This window comes from Egretta garzetta, unplaced genomic scaffold (assembly GCF_000687185.1).
Source record: "Egretta garzetta isolate BGI_Z169 unplaced genomic scaffold, ASM68718v1 scaffold68, whole genome shotgun sequence".
NCBI classification, from domain to species: Eukaryota; Metazoa; Chordata; class Aves; order Pelecaniformes; family Ardeidae; genus Egretta; species Egretta garzetta.
The window spans coordinates 4764897-4783878 of record NW_009260774.1 but is presented as its reverse complement, the minus strand read 5'-3'; the positions used below and the strand labels follow the sequence as shown (position 1 = coordinate 4783878).

At 39.5% G+C, this 18982-nt stretch overlaps 1 protein-coding gene across 2 annotated transcripts in view; it reads right to left on the bottom strand.

The window, feature by feature from the left end:
* The window catches only part of SYT1 (synaptotagmin 1), a 134962-nt gene that overhangs the window by 45027 nt on the left and 70953 nt on the right, over positions 1–18982 (bottom strand). For both annotated transcript variants that reach the window (XM_035901691.1, XM_009646285.2), the window contains exon 6: positions 8542–8659. In XM_035901691.1, coding sequence (XP_035757584.1) covers positions 8542–8659 — 118 coding nt within the window. The remainder of the gene's footprint in view (positions 1–8541; positions 8660–18982) is intronic.

Sequence of the window (18982 nt, the reverse complement as noted above, 5' to 3'; positions counted from 1 at the left end):
AATCTTAACCTCTGCCTATGGACTAAAGTCACTGCACTAACAACGATAAAATGTCAGGAGATGTTCCCTCCATATTACTAGTTTTACTCTTGCATTATATTGGTGATAGATCTACCAGTTGAGAGAAACACATCTGGCACCATCTTATCAGCAAGACTGGTATGATGGAGGAAAAACTTCATAGGTTTTAGTCTAAATCTAGTCATATTGTTAAGGGAGGAAAAAAAAAAAAACAGACCAGATTCCTCTTTTATCTTTAGCTTTGTAAAATAATTGCCGAGCACCTCAGCTATCCTAAATAAACTGAATATCTAAATAAAGGTTTTGCCTGTGTAGATACTTAGCCCATAGCCAGCCTTGTTTTCCCCTGCAGTACATCTGCAAGTTTCACAAAGTGACACATACACTTTACAATAGTATGTCTGAAGAGTTCAGTTATTCAATTTATTACAAAGAAGATGTAAAGATGCCCTAATGATGATACAGAAGACCTTCACAAAGACAGGACACCCGCTGTGTTGACTTCCAATGCTAATAAACAAACCCACAAGAAACAGTAGCTAGGAATTAAGCCCAGATAAATTCTTACCTCCATCACACATGAATTTCTTTACAGGGGAAAAGTGGTGTTTCTGGGCTTCACTTTTCCACCTTGTTGGCAGGTAATTTGAGGTTAATGAAACCCCATGACTGACTCAACTAGAACAAGGTGACTTTAAGGCAGCATGGCCTGTGCTGGAAGGAAGAGACAAAGCCCAAATGCTGGCTTTTCTACATCATCAATAGCATCATGGAAGTAAAATGAGAGATAAAATATTTGGAAAGAGAATCCTACTGAGGTCCATATCACTCTCCTGAGACACACAAAAAGCACAATGAGAATAACTGAATGTTGGCACCTCAATCTCAATCAGCAACAAGATTATATTTCTCTCCTGTTACCTTGAGAAGAGTAATGGGACCTTTTTGGGGAACTGCATCAATAGAAAAAAGGGCAGGACTTGACTTCTACTTTCAGTTAGAAAGATTTTGGAAAACAAAATTTGGAATTGGCAATGGGAAAACTTCTTTTCCATTTTGTTGAATGGTAAGTGTCTTGTAGCTGCTAGCGGAGAGCTTCACTAGCCAAATGTGCAAACAGATTTGAACAACTATCACCCCTAAAGCATAAACATAAAGTAATGATACCAACAAAGAACTAGAAACACCTGTTTTCCCATCTCTCTCCGTACACTGAAGTATACGCTTTCTCTGTTGTCGCAGGTGTATTTTCAGCACAGCATACCGGAGGAGATGTGCAGTTCCCTTCCCAGCATACAACCCCTACTCCCTTCAGGGATAAGTCAGGATCAGGATCATGAGTCTAATTTGTGAAACGTTTCTTTCTGTTGAGATGTGCAAACATAGGAGTTACAGGCTGGAAACTGAGTCAGGAGGCGTGTAAGAAGTAAGCCCATAAAGACCTAGTGGAAACTAATCATCTTTCTTGCCCACATGGGATTAAACAAACAAAAAAGGCATGTGGGATTTAAAGTAATGTATAAACTTGAATTTAAAGTTGTTTCTATTTCTTCAGGAAGTTCTACAAACTTCATCAAACCTCAACTGCATTAACAGTGCTAATAAAACGCTTGTCAGGCTGTCTTAAAAACCTGTATGACTTTACACAGTCCTGAAAAGGAAATACCCTCAATTATAATTTCCTCACTTTCTGTGAGCATTTAAGCACTAATCTAAACTGTATTTATAGAGATGAAAAAAGACATTTTCTTTTTGTGTTCATATTTTAATTTTTTTCTTCAAACTCATTAAAAGAAAAGACATAGGCTGCAATTTTCACAGAGTAAAAATAAATTAAACTTACTTGTAAGAGAACCGACTAATTTCCCTAAGGACTCCAGAATCTATCTACAGTATTTCTACATCCATTTTACAGCCCCTCACATTGCTATGAAATTCTTGTTGGGCTTGAAAACCTAAAGTATTAACCATCTCATTTTCATATAAGTAATTAACACACACATCTTCACACTTGCTTTGGGACTGCAAAGCCAAATAAAAACGTACTGTAATTTAATCAGGAAGAAGCATGCATACAAACACACACAAAATGCATTATTTAGATGTGGCTATTCAAATAAAAGATTAAGAAGTCTTCCCGCTCTCTGTTTTGCGGAAGGGAGGGTGGGGGGAAATCAATAGCAATGTCAGAAAATTATGACTGTTGGCTGGCAGAGTCCATACAGCTGGGTGCTGACCTCCTGTACCTTTGGTCAGCGTGCACAATTAAGGAGATGTACACACACAATAAGCTTTCTTTCCTTTCTCCAGTCGAGAAGCTGTTCAAGCCCCTCCTGAGCCCAGGCTCTTTTTCGGTACAGTGTTTGTCCTGAGGTTTCTCAGAGCAATGCTGACAGGTTTTGTACAAATTCAGTGGTTATCAGCAGGCACAATCTATTTTTCCTCATTTTAAGCATAGGAGGAAAAAAAGAGCAGAACAGTTTGACTCTGCTTCTTTGTAGGAATTGCCACATTTGACGGTTCATCTAATACAATAAATATATTATTGTGTGCAATAGCCTGTAGCATATGATTCGGTAGAAATTGTGTACTCACTCCAAAATGGACAATTACCTGACAGCTTCCTCATAACACTCTCCCAAATGCCCTAGAATATGAGTGTTTAGGTGTCCTTTAACATGGCTTCCATGATGAATACATAGTTGGAATATATTTTGGTTTTGGAATTGCCACCTTCAGCTTTTAACTCGAGGAAGAAGGTGGTTTGATGTCAAAAGCTTGAGTTGGAAATAGAAGAAACAACTCCCTAAGGCCTTATTTACCCATTGAAAGAGGACCATTTCGGACAAGACCCCCCTTCCTACTGCCCAGTCCTAAGGAAGATGTCACCAACAGGAATGTTCTTCCAGGCAGGAGAGAAAGATTTTAACATGATGGAGATTTGGCGACTGATCCCATCGCCGCTGTAGGAGCTCTCAGTGAATTTACTGTGATGTTGCGAGACCTCTTTGCAAGCACTGGAAAGATGTATTGCTGCAGCCCTCTACTGTTGGAAGTTCTGCCAGTGTATTGCAGTAGAGATACTGAGATATTAGAGGTTGTAGAAATCCTCAAAGTAACTAGAGATCTTAAAATTTTTGTTGGTATTGATCTCTGTTGGATTCTCTAGGATTAGGCTAGTTGCAAATGCAGCTGCTGTGGTGGTGGTGGTGTGTTGTTTATTTTTCCTTTTGTCTTTTAATAAGGCTGTTTTCCCTTAATATTCACTGAGTTATGCTTACAATATGGCTTATAGGAAGGCCATGGCACTAATGGTGTATTTCTCTTCCCATAATATTGCATTCGTGTTAGCTGGCTTTTAAGGTTTCTTATGTTTTAATGAAGTTATTAAAGTGAATGCTCTGGCTGCATAATTCATGAGCATTCACTCTGTCTTCAAAGAGCTGGTCTCTAAACAATTTTTAATTTTTCAATTCTTTTCTAAGACATCCAACCAAGCCTTTTGAATTTGAATGCAATATTTAAAATAAATGTCTAATTGTAGAAAACTAGCTTTATTTCTGCTATAGCACCATTTGGTCCCCGGAGACGGTTCTGATTTATAGTATTTGCTTGGCAGATACAAAGAGGTGCTGTGTATTTTCTATTTATAACTCATAAATATTGAGATTAGCTTTCATACATAATGGACTGGGTTATGGGCCACTTTCTCTTCATGGCTGCATTATCTGCAGCTTTCTGCAGAAGGAAGAGCACATGGATCTAAGCACAGTCCTCTTGCAGTCCTTCCTAAGCATTAATTTGGCATAAATAGGTACAGTTTAGGGTCTGCTATAATATTTGCTACTTGGCAACAGTTCTAAGGTGATACCCAAGCCCAGGCCAGCTAGGGTATCTCCTCCCTGCTGAAACTCGGGGTCTGACCGGGGGGGAGTGGTGAGAGGCAGCAGTGCTGAGGAGATAAGGAGAGGGTACATCGCTTGCTACTAGGATACATTCCTGGTAATTAGACTGACTAAAAGCTAAGCATGCTAAAATAATACACAGAGAACAAAACCACATTTTCTTTCGAAGATTTTTAGAAGGAACAAACCATACTGAAATGAATCCTGAAAAGATGATAAGCTATGTTAAGCCTTACACTTATTATCAGCTACTAAGAGATGACTTTCTGATAGAAAACAGTATTTTGCCAGTAATACATACAGCCACTGAAGTTCTTAAAAAAAGGCATTTAAGCCATAGGGCCTGGGTAGCTAAACGGTCTGTCCGGGTGCCAGCCCCAGTCTCTTCTGAAGGTTCAGAGAGAAAATGCTTTTCAATGTATTCAGGTAATTTATTTCAATGATTGGCTTGGTCAAAGCAGGGAAAGCTGCTGGAAGTTGAAATGAAAGCTTTTATTCCATGTTAGGAACAAAAATGAATACAAACGGAGGGTATGACTAAATACATGGAAATCTATAGAACTGCCTGCATAAACGTGTATTCATATTGGGAATCTTCCTATGTAAGAAAAAGAAGCACAGTATTTATTGCACAGACCCCATTTAGCTGCTAGTCAGGCATGCTGAGGGTTAAACAACTGGTTTTTCTTTAGAAAATAAGTAAAAAACACAAATACAAACCAAGATTAAGATGAATTTAGATAAAAGTTTTATACTCATTTAAATCCATATCTGAAATCACCACCACTTCTATTTAAATGAATCTCTTATAGGGGAGCTGCAGATAATTCCTGCCCTCTTTCTGCAGCAGAAGGGATTGTAAAGCTGGATGAAGTATCATAATTCATAGACAACCCTTGTGAACCGAACAGCATTGCTGAGCTGCATTGTGCCCTTATCGAGGAATTAGTCAGACTATGTCTCTATGTTTGGACAGATTAAACTGCAAACTGGTTTTGAAATCTTCCAATTTTGCAAATCACCTGAACGAAATAAAAAAAAAAACCAAAACCAACACAGTGACTTGGGAATGTAAGTTCCCTTGATTTGCTGTAGGACCTCAGCTTCTAAGTCTTGCAGACATTTTGGGTGAAGGATACCTATAAAGCCTTCTAACCAGAGTTTATCAAATTCAGACAAATAAAAATAATCTCTTTATAGCTTACATTCCTACATATCACCTGCCAGATGTCAGATTCATTAAAAATGCATTTGAATATAATTTAAATAATTAAAATGCCATTTTAAAACATGCATAATTGTTTGCCAGAGGCCCTTCCTCACCAGAAGTAATAATTTCCACTTGTTGTGGTGACTTGATGAGCTCAGGCTGAATAGTTCCAGTGTTTGAGCCAAGGTTTGCTTTAGTCACAGCCTGATGTTGCAATTAAGTTTAAGACCTGGGAGTTTATTGCTCAGATGGGTGATCTGGTTTTGTTACAAGGAGTCTAATGAATTTGATGATTAGTCTGTTGTCTTTTATTGTCTGTTTCCAAAGTAATTTGTGCTTGGCTTTTGACTCTAATAAAATTTATGGAAAAGTTCAAAACACTGGAGATAAAGGCTTTATTTTTGCAACTGTAGTAACCATTAAATGGGCTATATACGCCGACTAGCAGGAGTAAGGTTTCACCAGTAGAATTTCACCCTGTAGAAATGCTAGGAAAGGTAGTACTTTCAGTCTACTTTGATCAGTCTCTTGCTTTTGATAGGTACTTTCTTAACTGGGCTCTATATCTGCAAAAAAATTAAAATATACATGTTGAAAATCAAGCATGTTTTTAAGTCTGATTGACCACAATTATGGATGCATTCCAATTTTTAATAAATTACTAAGTAGAAGTGCAGAAGTCTACTGAGCCACAGCGACCGGTTCTTTGCATTGGGACTAAAGATAACATAAATGCTAAAGCTTTCCATGTCCTTGAGGTGCAAAAGGTATTGCAGGTATTTACTAGCAGCAGTAATTCTCAAGATGTGGAGAGGACCAGCCAGAAGGAAACTGCAAGGTCACCCGCCGCTGTGCTGCAAATGCTTGGCAGCTCTATGCCAGACCTCCCGCAGGGGCCGGGGCCTTGCTCCTCCTTTCTGCAAGGCAGATGAGCTCCACAGAGGGGGATAAAGGCTGGATTCAAGAGGAAGCAGAGCCCTTTCCAAATGTCTGCCTTCTGGTTTTCCAGCACCTTCTCCAAAATAGGAGAGAATAAGAAAAACACATATTCTAAACTCAAAAACCAGATACTTTTTGCCTATTTTTGACAGACTTCTAAGATTTTTTTTTTCCCCCCATCTGTGTCAACTACATAATTTTCACCTCTTGCTAATGGCTTTCCCTCGGTGACAGTAAGTGCTGTTGAGTATATAGGTACCATTGGGTTTGAGATCACATTTGATTGTTAACATTTTCCCACCTCCACTGCAACGCAAAACTTCCAGTTTTGCAAAATGAAAAGCCATTTTAGTATCTAGAGAAAATAACAAAAACTAGTGGGGAAAGCATTTGCTAATCCAGACAAAATCCTGACACCTCCTTTACCACTCAGCAGTACTGTACTTTGAGAGTAGGTATTATTTAGCGTGAATAATGACAACAGAATCTCAGCTTGATTTCAAAAGTTATTTCTGCATAATTTATTCAAAAGACAAATTCCCTAATGAAAGATACTGGATCCACTTTAAACCAACATTATTTAATCTATAATTACTGCCTCAGGAATACCGTACTAACTGCCATTTATCACCGTCAGGGACTTTTGAATTCCTGCTACAACCATGGTATCCCATTGGGTTTGTTTGTCTCCGAGAGAACATGATGTTTCTAGTTTGGAACGGCCCTAAAAAAGGAGAACAAAACTTGTCAACTCCTAGAAATATATTTAAATATGTCCTCTATGTGCTGAAGCCCATTCATTTCTTTATGGTTATTTCCAACACAATGCATTATATTTTCCACCTGAAGTTGGTAGAAGGCCTTCAGTTCATCAGTGCTTCCCCTGCCCCTTTCTTTCTTTTCTCATGAACTGCGTACCCATTATCTATCCCATTTCTCACAAAGCTGGGAAAAGAATATGGATGCTCTGGCTCTTGGAGCTATACTTCAGTCAAAAAACCCCATGCTTCCTCATTATGAGAATCTAATCTTTCATTAGGAAACAATTAGGAAGTGAATGCACTTAAGAACATTAATTTGCAATTGGTTCACTACGAGCATTAGGGAAACTATTAGTGGTGTGTCCTAATCCAGTGTCCATTTTAGACAAGAAGCAGCTAGACTTCACTGAGGTAATGACTACGACAATATTTTTATGTCTTTTACTTTATTGTGCCTGTGACTGCATAGTAGAAGACTTTAGAAGCAAGGAAAATAAAAGAAAGATGACTGGTTACTGGTAAGAGACTCTGTTTCCCCTCACTTTGTGAAGGCCCTCCTGTTACTGTTCATCAAAAGCGATGAACAAAACCTTCAGCTGGTTGCCATATCTCCATGTATTTTGGATATAACTCTTCCCTTGTGCTAAGATTATAAGAAAATAAAAGCAAACCACTTTTTTTATTTGTCACTTGCTAATTCAAAATTGGCAATTACATCACCTGTGTGTTAGTGACAGCTGTAAAGGTTTTCAGTTCCAGATCTGCACTGGAGATATCCTCATTCTCAAGGGTCGGTAGAAACTGTCTCTTTTAAACAGAAGGTATAGAACATAAAATTCTCCTGGAAAGACCTCTGCTTATAAAGCATCTTGTTATTTAATTTGGTCTCAGCTAATTGGCAATTCAGACAGTAATTTGTGTCCAAATTCCAGACACAGCAGAGAACAGAAGCCTACGTGGAGCTCCACCAGGTCCCTGGGACACAGCCCTGCCACAGAGACCCTGCCCTGACGTCATGTGTGCTGCCTGTGCCCTCCCTTAGAGATGGCGTACATCACCTCACGGCGTGCAGCGCCTTCCGACGAGGACTATTTGTAGGTACCAAGCATGTTAGAGATATCGACCTCACCGACTACCACAAGTGCAAGACTCATTTTGATTGCTGGTGTACATGCAAATGCAGAGCACTCCCAACTCTGCGCACGGGAGCAAGCACACCTGAGCCCTTCAAATGTAGAAACAATTATCCTAGCACCTCAACCAGCAGTCAGCATGGTGACCTGTGGAGAGTTCTTCTATTATGTATTATCAGTAACGCTGCAGGGAAATGCTCACGTTTTGTGAGATTAAACAGACAATAGGAATTGTAGTCATATTTTTTTCTCTTGCCTGAACAGTCTGTATTTATCTCCAGGCAACAGGAGAGAAGGAAAGTACAGAGAGCTTGCACTGTCATCTGACTGCTTAACTCTTCAGACCTTGTCTTAGACTGGAGTGCAATGTATAATGGAATTCCATTTTTTTTAGCCAGAATGAGTTCTGATATACTCAGTCATGCCCTAACTTTCAGAAAACACAAACTGCATTTTTCAGATGGTGAATAAGAGCCCTTACCTTCTCAACCAAGAGGTCTCTAATAGAAAACGAGTTGATTTTCTGCCTTTACCAGCCTGCAAAATCTACAAGCAGATTTTCATGCACATACCCGATAGTCCACCGACATCCATCTTCTTCAGGTTCTTTGCCTCCAGAATGACGACAGTCAGTTTGCCAGCAGTAGGCACATAACGGAGGGAGAAGCAGATATCACCCAGTTTTTCTTGCTGTGAAAGCAAACAAGACATGGTGTTATATTTTAATCATGTTGTGTACCTTTTAAAAATACAATTGTGAAAGCCCCACAGAAAATTAACAGGATTACATCTCAAACTCCTGTGGCTAAACACAACGTTCAAATGAACAACATGAGATAGCTGCCAAAAGTTGCCCAGCTTAAATCCATGATAACTTCATGTCCACTGCAGCAACTGCAGTTCACAGTAATTATCCTGTATGGAGCCAAACAGCAAGATATGTGCCGGCCGCAAAGCAAGTCATACTGCTCAGCATTGCACCCCTGACCATCAGGGCCCCACAAATACTGTTTGCCCTTTAAACCAAGTCACGACTGGGGATTTTTTTCAAGTTGTGTTTCAGTGGAAATCAATTAACACACACGGATACACAGCCACTAGCCTGCTTTCTGTGAAATAGTAACGTGGATCTTTCTCATCACACTTTGTCACGAAAGCAAAAAGCATAAAAAAACCACAAAGCACAAAACATTTAGTATAAAAAAAGACTTATCTTTTGTCTGACAGGCAAAAAAAAAAAAAAAAAAAGTAGTTATAGGCTGGGAAGGCACATGGTGCATCCCTCCTCACATCAGGAATGGTTGGAAGGATTTGGTTTTGCCTTCAGCCTTGCAGCTATCATCCGGGATCCTGCCAAATGCAACCTTCTGCAATTCATTGCTTAGTACCTTCCTAACAGTCCTGGCAAAGAGGGAATGGCTGAATTGTGTTCAGAATTACAGGAACTTTGTTTTAAAAGGAGTAACAGATTTGAACTTGCAGCTATGAGAGAGTGAGAGAGGAGGAGAGTACTGCTCAGAAATGATAACTAGGATGATCCGAGCTGCTTTCCTCCTTCCTTTCAGGCACAGTGGTATCTCCAGGGGGATAACAAGGTTGCTTTTGAGATGAGAAGAACCAGGTGACACTGAACAACCCAATAAAACATTTCAGACATCAGCGTTTCTCTTCCAAAGACAGTAGTTCTTATGGCACATGTCTGTTTCCACAATTTATTCTGGCAGTAAAGTATGTTTCTATCACGATCTGTCTCTTTGATTCCAGCGTTTTGTTAGAATAAATTGGAAGGTTGGTTGTTGAAAAGTTTTGGGGGTGTATCCAAGCTTTTTATTAAGACACTAGATAATTTTTTGCAGGGATTATGCACCTTTTCCCCATACCACAAATGCTAAAAGAACATGGCAATTTACCAGGCTCAAAGAGCCAAGGGGAAAGTGGCAAAGGCAGAACCTTACCTAAAAAGCTGGGGGCACGCTACTGAGAGCAACTGGCTCACATGGATTCATAGTGGGTATTTCCTAGAGAAAAGATAGCCCATGTCCTAAGGACTTTACCATCCATGTAAAAGGAACTAAAATGTTCCTTTCCAACTGGGAGCTCAAGCTTCCAAGTCATTTAGGAGAAAGTGAACTTCACCCGCTAAGCCAAATGTTCAGCATCAGGGGCACTTCTTCTCTCAATAGCTCTTACGCACAATCACTTTTTATCCAGGTTTGGGTAAGTATCTGCAGTGCATTCATCTGAAGGATGCATGCCAGATACTCAGCTACACTTCAGCGTTTGCATCTTCCTCCCCTATCAAAAGGTGCGTGGGCTTGTCTCAGAAGACTTCCTTGGGGACGTGGGATTCTTTGTTGTTCCCAACAAAAGACGGGAGCAGTATATACAAGAACAGCATCATCTAGTTATTGTTGCTTTCAATTTAAAAAAACCCCAACCTTAGAAACTGCAATAATAATGCAACACTTCTAAAGTGACAGACTCCGAATTGATTATGACAGATCAGGAATGAGACCCAGGGACTGTAATAGTTCCCTGAAAAACATCAGCTCAGTGATCACCAGTGGTCAGAAAACACAGAACAAACAGTATATATATATACACACATACACACACACACTGATGTGTACATAGGAAATGCTCAGAGAGAACACAACAAAACAGCTCATGATGCTAAATGTGTGTATCGCGTATAAAATTGCTGTCAGAATGCACACATGTCAGTATCCTGAAAACTGGTGCAGTTATGGTGTCTTCCCCACCTCAAAAAGGATATAATAGAATTGGGTGACACAGCTTCTGCAGAAGGAACAGCTAAGTAGATCAGGACTCTTCAGGCCGGAAAGGGGCTGGCTGGGGAGCAGCATCTTAGAGACCTCTATGTGACCCAGGAGGGCTATACTGATGTTACGACCTTGCTCAAAAGAAGAGATCCTAGTATCAGGAAATTTACATTTTACTCGTATCTTCAAAAAACCTAAGATGTCTTTCACAGCATGGACTGCACTTCTATGGAAGGACTTACTATTCCTCCTTGCCTGCATATACTGTTATAAATCCCAGCATAGATTCAGATCCTGGAAATACGGATTTCAGCCACGCAATCTGCACAGCTCATGCTCAGCTCTGTGCCTGCAATGGCAAAAAAACCCTGAGCCTGCGATGGCACGGTGACAGCAAAACATGCTCCCGTTCCCCTGACATTCAGTTTTGGAAGTCCATATTGGCTAGGCTAATGGTGAAGTTGATCTATCACTTGCATCGTGTTCAGAATGGAAGAAATCAATTGCTTATTGATTTGTGTTATCATGATCACAGCTCACACAGCCGCCCAGTCTTCTCTGCGGTCACTGTTCTATTACATGGTAGACTTGGTTTAAATGAGCCTTGGTGGTTTGCGGGGCTCTGAGTAAGACTGAAACAGGGCATATTTGAAAGCTCGTTTTAGTCCCCCATCTTAGAGACCTTCATACTCACGTATCTGCCCTCCCCTCTAGATTAAACTAGGCAGAGCTCTGGATGTAGCAGCACAGGAACTTGTATTTCTCAGAAATGCACCTCATTGACAGACCATCTAAACATCTATTTTGGAAGGTGCTTTTAAATCAATACCATGCTTCTAATTGTTCCTTTGACTGCGGTTTGGTGGTTTTTGTTTTTTTTTTTTTCCCCTCCTTGTGTTGAGACTAGAGTGTGTTTAGTAAGCATAAAAAGGTGGTGTTTCTGTTTCGGTGCTTCAGCAGAGGCTGGAGGAGGTACTTTACAAACACAGTTATTGCCACAGAGACCATCACCTCTCACCAGCCTTTCTCCATCTGTAATCATGTTATGCTTCTGTGCAAATACCGCAATTGTCTACACAGAAGAGTAATTTTATGAGAGCATTTAATGCATTTTCAGCCTCTTTTAATGTAATTTTAGCTGCAGGAAGCACAGAGAAGAAGCCAGCAACATGTAAACAGCCAGTTTTCCATAGATCACCAGCAAGCCATGAGAAATGGCAGCAGGTGATGGGCTCATTCCAGTGAATAACTTGAAGAAAAAGCATAGGTACCTTTTTAAATGCCTACAGAATCACATTTAGTACCTTTTTGTTGTTATTAAAATCAGTATTAACTGCATTTCTTCAATAATTCTTGTACTTTTAATATTTTCTCTTTGCACAACTGCCACAAATTTTCTATTCCTAAAGCTTTTTATTTTTTTTTTAAAAAATGTTTAAAATATTTGTCAGGCAAAATACTGCAAGTGGCAGCACTGCAATGAAGCAACAAAAAGCAATCACTAGAGGTGTGGTTTGCAGGAGATAATTACAAACCCCTGCAGGGCTACAAGGCACAGATGAGTGCTTCTGGTATGGTGATTATCTCATGGAGGTGCCTTATTGTTATTATGAATTTCTTTCAGCCCTATGTATAAATAATTTATGTTAGTAAATTACTTTGATCTCTGATGGAAACTGTAAGTTAGTGTTAGAAACTTCCAACTGGGAGGTTCATAGACATTAACCTATTCATGTATAATGCCTCAACACCAATCAAAAGACTCTCTCCATCTAAGCAACTTCATAACTTCATTACATTTAAAGAGGATGCAATGGAGCAGAACGTAAATGACACAGACAGCGCTGGTAACACTTCTTCGGCTTAGAAAAGGCTATTTGAAGTCCTGTTGAGAACCTGGACTTTTTAGAGAACGACTCTAAGTGGCTCCTGCCTGTCTCATGTTTCTTCTCATATTTGTCAGTAGTCATTTTTGCCTTGACAGTACACTCTCCTAATGAGCTACAGAGAAAAATGCTATTTATGCAGATTACTCTCATTCGCACTGCAGAATCTCTAACAGCGATATCTATCTTCTTAATATAAACATTCTCCACATTTTTGTGGAAGATATTACGAAAAAGTTGATGCTTGCAGCTCTCTTGGTAAAACAATACCAAAATAATGAGCCTCAGTACCATATGCTTTTTCCTAATTGGATCTAAGGCTCCAAAATAGTCAGTAGAGGAAGGATATAAACACAGTGAGGTGGGTTTCCAACTTCAGTACCTGGTTTTGATTGTGGGTATTTGCATACGCCAGAGAGAAATACAACAGGATGTGGCTTGTGGGTGAAGACCCAAAATACAATCTTTCACAAATCAAATTTTCAATAAGAGCTCATAACGTTCACTGTATAATTTTCACACCAACCAAAATATTTTAAAACTCTGTGGAGATAAGAGGAACAGCATAAAGGTGGGTTATAAGCTAAATTAGAGTCTTTCAAATTCAGGAAACATGGGTAAACTGTAATGACAGAATCTCTAATCCTAATTCCCACAGCTACGGGCTTCAGATGGTTTTGAGGCCATGGTACTCTGTCTACACATGGAGATCTCAAATCCAACAAATTCCTTTTCTTGGCATGTAGACCATGAATACACTAAGCCACAAAGGTGTCACAATAATACCAATAACAGAATCACATGGATGCAGAAATGGATGACATAGACTGGCCATGACTTCAATTAAGCCACCATAGCAAGTAGCCAGAATTAGCAACCCGTACACATAGCTGGGATCTACAACTGGGAAGATACTGCTCCTCCACACCCCCCAGGACAAATAGGGATCATACTGGGAAAAGGAAATACTGGTTTGTTGGGCTCCCCCCCTTTTCTTTAAGCCTGAAACTATATTGCCACAGCAGCTGTCCTTAACATTAGCCTTTTCAAAGGCACTGAATTTTTTATAAATACACTGTTAAAGAAGAAAGCAGGAAATTTCAAACCTGCAATAGGTGCAATCAGGAAAGACAGACAACCTTTTTCTTTTATGCTTGCAAATCAGGGACCAGGTCACCCCACAATATGCAGACGATTCTGCCACAATTAGGCAAAGGAGTGGGAAGCGAGCAAGAAGCTCTTAAAACTCAGTTTGCATAAATAGGCTAGAAATAGATGGTGCAGTAGGAAAAGATAAAGGAGAACCAGAAAGAGAAAGAAAAGCTGGAGCTAATGTGTCAGCCCATTGTAATAGCACTTTTGGAAACTATCGCATGAATATGTACGCACACCAAGTACCACTGTACCCCAAAGTCTATGAATTATTTTTGGGATAAAGTACTGAGAGCGAAAAGGAGAGGCCTTTTCAATCAAAAGGCTGATTACAGAAGTAGCTATTTCAGACTTGCAAAATGTTAACTATAAACCCAGTCAATATAAACTTAAGGACTTTAACAACTAAACCATTAATCTGACAAGCAGAGTAATTCCTTTGCTGTCTAAAAGAATTTCATGCCCCTGAATGGAGCAGCCATTATACAGCTAGCAGCAACTAGGTGCTAAATGAGAGAAGGAAGAACCTTCTTTGTGACTGTACCTACTGCATTTTTAAAGAAAATATCTTAAAATACAACAGACAACAGCCTACTGCATGTTTCCTTATTCAAGGATCAGTCTTTATTTGCAGGAATAACCCACTTGTCTTACAAAATGGAAGTACAGAGTGCCTGTGATAAAAAGCCTCTCCTGTTTGCTTTTACTAACGTTATTTCAGAAGTGTTTTCATAGGTTACACCCTCTTCAAATGTGCAAACTTGGCCATAAAAGGAAGCTCCCGTTAATGTAAAGCGTTCATTTACAAGCCACGTAACAAGTAAATTAAGAAGCAAAGCAAAGTGAAATAGGTTACAGCAAGAGACCTTGGAAGAAACAAGAGGGTTCTTGAGGCAAAGATCCAGAGGGCTCGTTTCGGATGCTGTAAAAAGGGGATCAGCAGTGACAACAGGCTAAAGAAGAGATGGAAAGGAGACTGATGCTAGGTGAGCAGAGAACAGAAATAGAAGCAAAGGTCCATGAGGTAAGTTTTAAAAGGGAGAAGTTTTAGCGCAGACAGGGAACAATCTTTCAAAAGAAGTGAATTTATTAAAGGTATCAGGAGGTGGTATCTGCAGGGATACAGTCCTGATATAAAGTAGGAGTGAGGAAGAGCCAAAAGAAATGGTTTAATTGCACATTCCTTTTGACTGATTTTCCTACTACAGTCCTACTCTCGGAGTCTTTTGTGACACAACTTCTGTGTGCCAGGACTACTTTTTACCTTTGCTTAAAGGGAACAGACCCTGCAGGATCTTTCTGTGGAAATAAAATCTACTTTCTTTTTCTCCCCCCCGCCCCCGAACAGCACTACTTGACATAGAAATTCTTCACAAATCTCTGTCTTATTACTATATATATATAAAGTTAGTCGATTGCATTTAACTGCCCTAACTATGCAATATTCTCTAACACAATGGTAAATTGGACTTGAAAGCAAGTTGGGCAATAATTTGAACCAGCCAATGTTATTAAAAAAATTAACAAGTCAGGTTTTGTCAGCTTCCTCCTTTTAGTCCTCTTCATTACATTTTTAACTGTTTAGATAAAGCACTTCTGTTACTGCTTTCTAAAAAGCAGAGGAAATGGAAAGAGAAAACACTGTTATTAGTAGTAGAAAATGACACTTCACGGTCATCAGTTTAAAAGCGTTACAATCAGCTGCCTCTTGCAAAATGAGAAATGCTGCGGTTGAAGGCACTTGAAATCAAAGATCAGCAGAAATGCACTCTTTGATTTCCAAACAAGCGACCATGCTACCAAACATACTGAGTTCTTAATTAAACAAGAAGAAAATGAATTTCTTAAATAAATGAGAAAGGGAGGAATGCATTAAAAGAAACATATACGCCTGAACATCACTGGTTTTCTGTAACTCTGCCTACCCACAGATGCTTGCAGCTGGCTGCTCTGCTTTAATGATTGAATCTCGCTCTGTTTTACCACTTGGCTTCTCCTCAGCTCCTGCCTGATCATATTTCTAAATGTCACTCACGTTTATGCAGACCAGTGCACAAAACAAAATTAATTTAACTGAGTGGCACACTAATATTATTACTTTTGACAGCATGGAAAACTTATTAACTATAGCATGTCACAAGGCTAGTCTTCTAGTGAGTAGTCTAAGTAAAACATAAAAAAAAAATGTAATACATTTGAAAGATTTTTTTTTTTTGGCTTATCAGACATTGTGAGAAGTCAAATCACAAAGCTTTTCCATAATTATTAGAATATTATATGTGCACTGCAGTCACTTTACAGAAAATCCTTGTCCTCCTGCGATAGGGTACATGAAGCCACAGTACAGTACCCTTGCTTGAGTGGAAAACATCTCTTGTAGTAAGTACGGGCACCTTAATGCTTAGTTAATGTAGTTTCTTTTACCAAGAGTGTCTTAGTTTCCAAAAGCAATTGACTCCAAAACTTTAGATTATGGATTGAAATTACGGCATACATCTGAAAATGCATCCGTGGACAGCAGAGAACTGTAGTTGAGAGTTGAATAAATAACTGATTTCTTACTTGTAAGATGTACCACTGGATGTGGTAGCATATTACAAACCTGGCATGAACAGAGTCCTTGCTACAATGACCATACATTATCGATTAATGAAAGACAGAACAAACAGATTAAACAAGCCAGTAAATTAGGAACAATCAGCTTGATGGAAAGAGTAATCCTCTATGGCCGCTGATAAATTCTGCTGAAATTCAACAGCCTCAGGAAAAGACTATCAGGTGAATTCAGTGTCCCCATTACTGAAGCCATACAGTACATTTCCATTTCTCCTGCAAGAACTACAAGGAGAAATTCAGTGGAATTTGTGGATTACCTTCATAGCCAGCCATCTTCTTCCCTTTCCTCTGCAACAAACTACCAAGACAAAAAGACCTTGGACCTCGTACCAGTCCCAGCTACATTATAAATAAATGGTTCCTTTTGCAGTGACACTAACACAGCCTGATTCACTCCACTCCTGTGGATATACGTCCTCCTTTCCCTCATCTCTTGCTTGCTGCAACACCAGTTCAGCTTTCATGTTCCTCCATAATATTCCCCAGCACTACCTCCAGCTCCCTTCCATGACCCCAATCACAAACCCCACAAAATACAGCAGCCTCCTCCAAAATCTCCTAAATTGGCAATTAGGCAAGAGGCAGTACATGATGTGCTTGTTTAAAGCCAGAAACTTGCTGGTTAGCTAGCAGCAGGCCAAACAGAACACGTGAGGACCTGGTGCATGCTCAAGCATTTCTCTGTACAGGGCAAGAATCTGAGTATCTATCCCCTTTCAGCTACTGGTTGCCATTAAATTTACAGGAGCTTTCTTACCATGCTCCCCAGCTTCCAGGGCAGCATGCAACACAATTCTGGGCCAAAACCAGCTTGTGCCTTTATTTTCACAAGAAGGCAACTCAGCCATGCAGGCAGGTCAGGATCCTCACTACACCACAGCCCCGGCAGTGACCTGGGAGGGGCTGCAAACCAGGGGTCTGCACAACAAGCTGGAAAGGAACTGGGTTTGCTAATGAGAAAACCACAGACAGCTGATGTAAGTTAACAGCTGATAAGTGAAGTCTTATGCCAAGGCAGTTCTCCACCTGTGATTTATCAAGATGAAGAAGACTTCCACCCAAGTCAATGCCATCTTTTATTTGCATCCACTCCTGTGCTATAAGCACAGTCAGGATTTGAAATCCCTTTCTGTATCAATGTTCTTCATTTGGGAAGTTTTCTTACATTGTCCTCTTTTGCTAATTTCTGTACTGGAGATTTTTCCAGGGCACCAAAACTTCCCAAAAATATGAGATGGGGTAAAGGATATGCAGCTGGAAAAGAGGCAAGCTGAAAGCTCTTAGAAAAGCTGAGGCACTCTTGCTCTAGTGCTTCCTAGTTTCAGGGAAGTCAGAAATATGTAAAATACTCTCTCAAATAATTTCAATATTTTTGTCTTTGGCTCCAGCTGAAATGAAGAAACTAATACATGCCTCCTGCTACAGCCTCTTGCATTACAGGTTTTAAGTTCAGCTCGTTAAATATTTGTGCTCAGTTCAAGAATGAGTTCCTTCTATCTAGTGCTATGTATTCAAATATATTGGCTTACTCTTACCCAGGCTCATATCCACTTCTTAAACTAAGCATTCAAAAATATGTTTTTATGACACTACTGAAATAAATTCAAGTTTTTGGATAAATACATACTGGCAAGAACCACTTTTATTACTCCACTTCCCCTGGCTATTTCACTTTGAGAAACTGTCTTAACACATTCTTTAGGAAGACAAGACAGCTCATCAAAGGTCATCATAGCAATCAGTGCCACACACTGAATTTCATTAATCTCTTCAGTAAAAAGAAAGAGGTCACTGCAGTCATCTATAAAAATCTAGGAAAGACGACTGTACTTATCATGAAATCTCTGGCTCAATGATGTTCACTTTTAATAAATCTTAGACCACAAGGGAAATTCCAGAAGACTGGAACAGTGCTAATATTATGCCCATCTTACTCAAAAAAGGCCAAATGGGATGAAGGCAGAATCTATCAGCCATTTGCCTTTTATCAAACCCAGATGAAACAAAGGAAGAACTCATAAAAGTTTGCATTAATGATGGTTTAAAGGATATGGAATATAATGAATGTGCAGTCGCATGGCTTTATGGAAAATAGGTCCTTTCAACTAAAACCAGATTCATTCTTTGATAAGATTGTAAATTTGGTTGATGAAGGAAACATGCAGAATTTTTTTTTGTTCTGTTTAAGGTCTACTGATGTTTTTATAGATGTGAAAGACATTTCTGCTGATAAAGTAAGCAGGCGATACAAGAATTAACATAATGGTAAATAATGCAACAGGTTGGTCAGAGAGAAAGTGCTAAATCACTTAGCTGTAACCAGTCACGCAGAGTACATTTTCATATGGCCAAAAGCAAAAATTCTACATCCTAAGACAAAGAACTCAAGACTATTTCTAAGTATCTACTGAATCAGGAAATACAGGTGACAAGGCAGTGCCTCCTGCTGAGGATTTAGGGTCATAAGTTGCAGACCATAAACTCCTAGCGTAATGCTGTGCAAAACACTCAACAGTAGAAGTGAGCAGAAGTAGCTGGTGACTTTGCCTGTCTGGCAAAGATACAAAGTATACTGC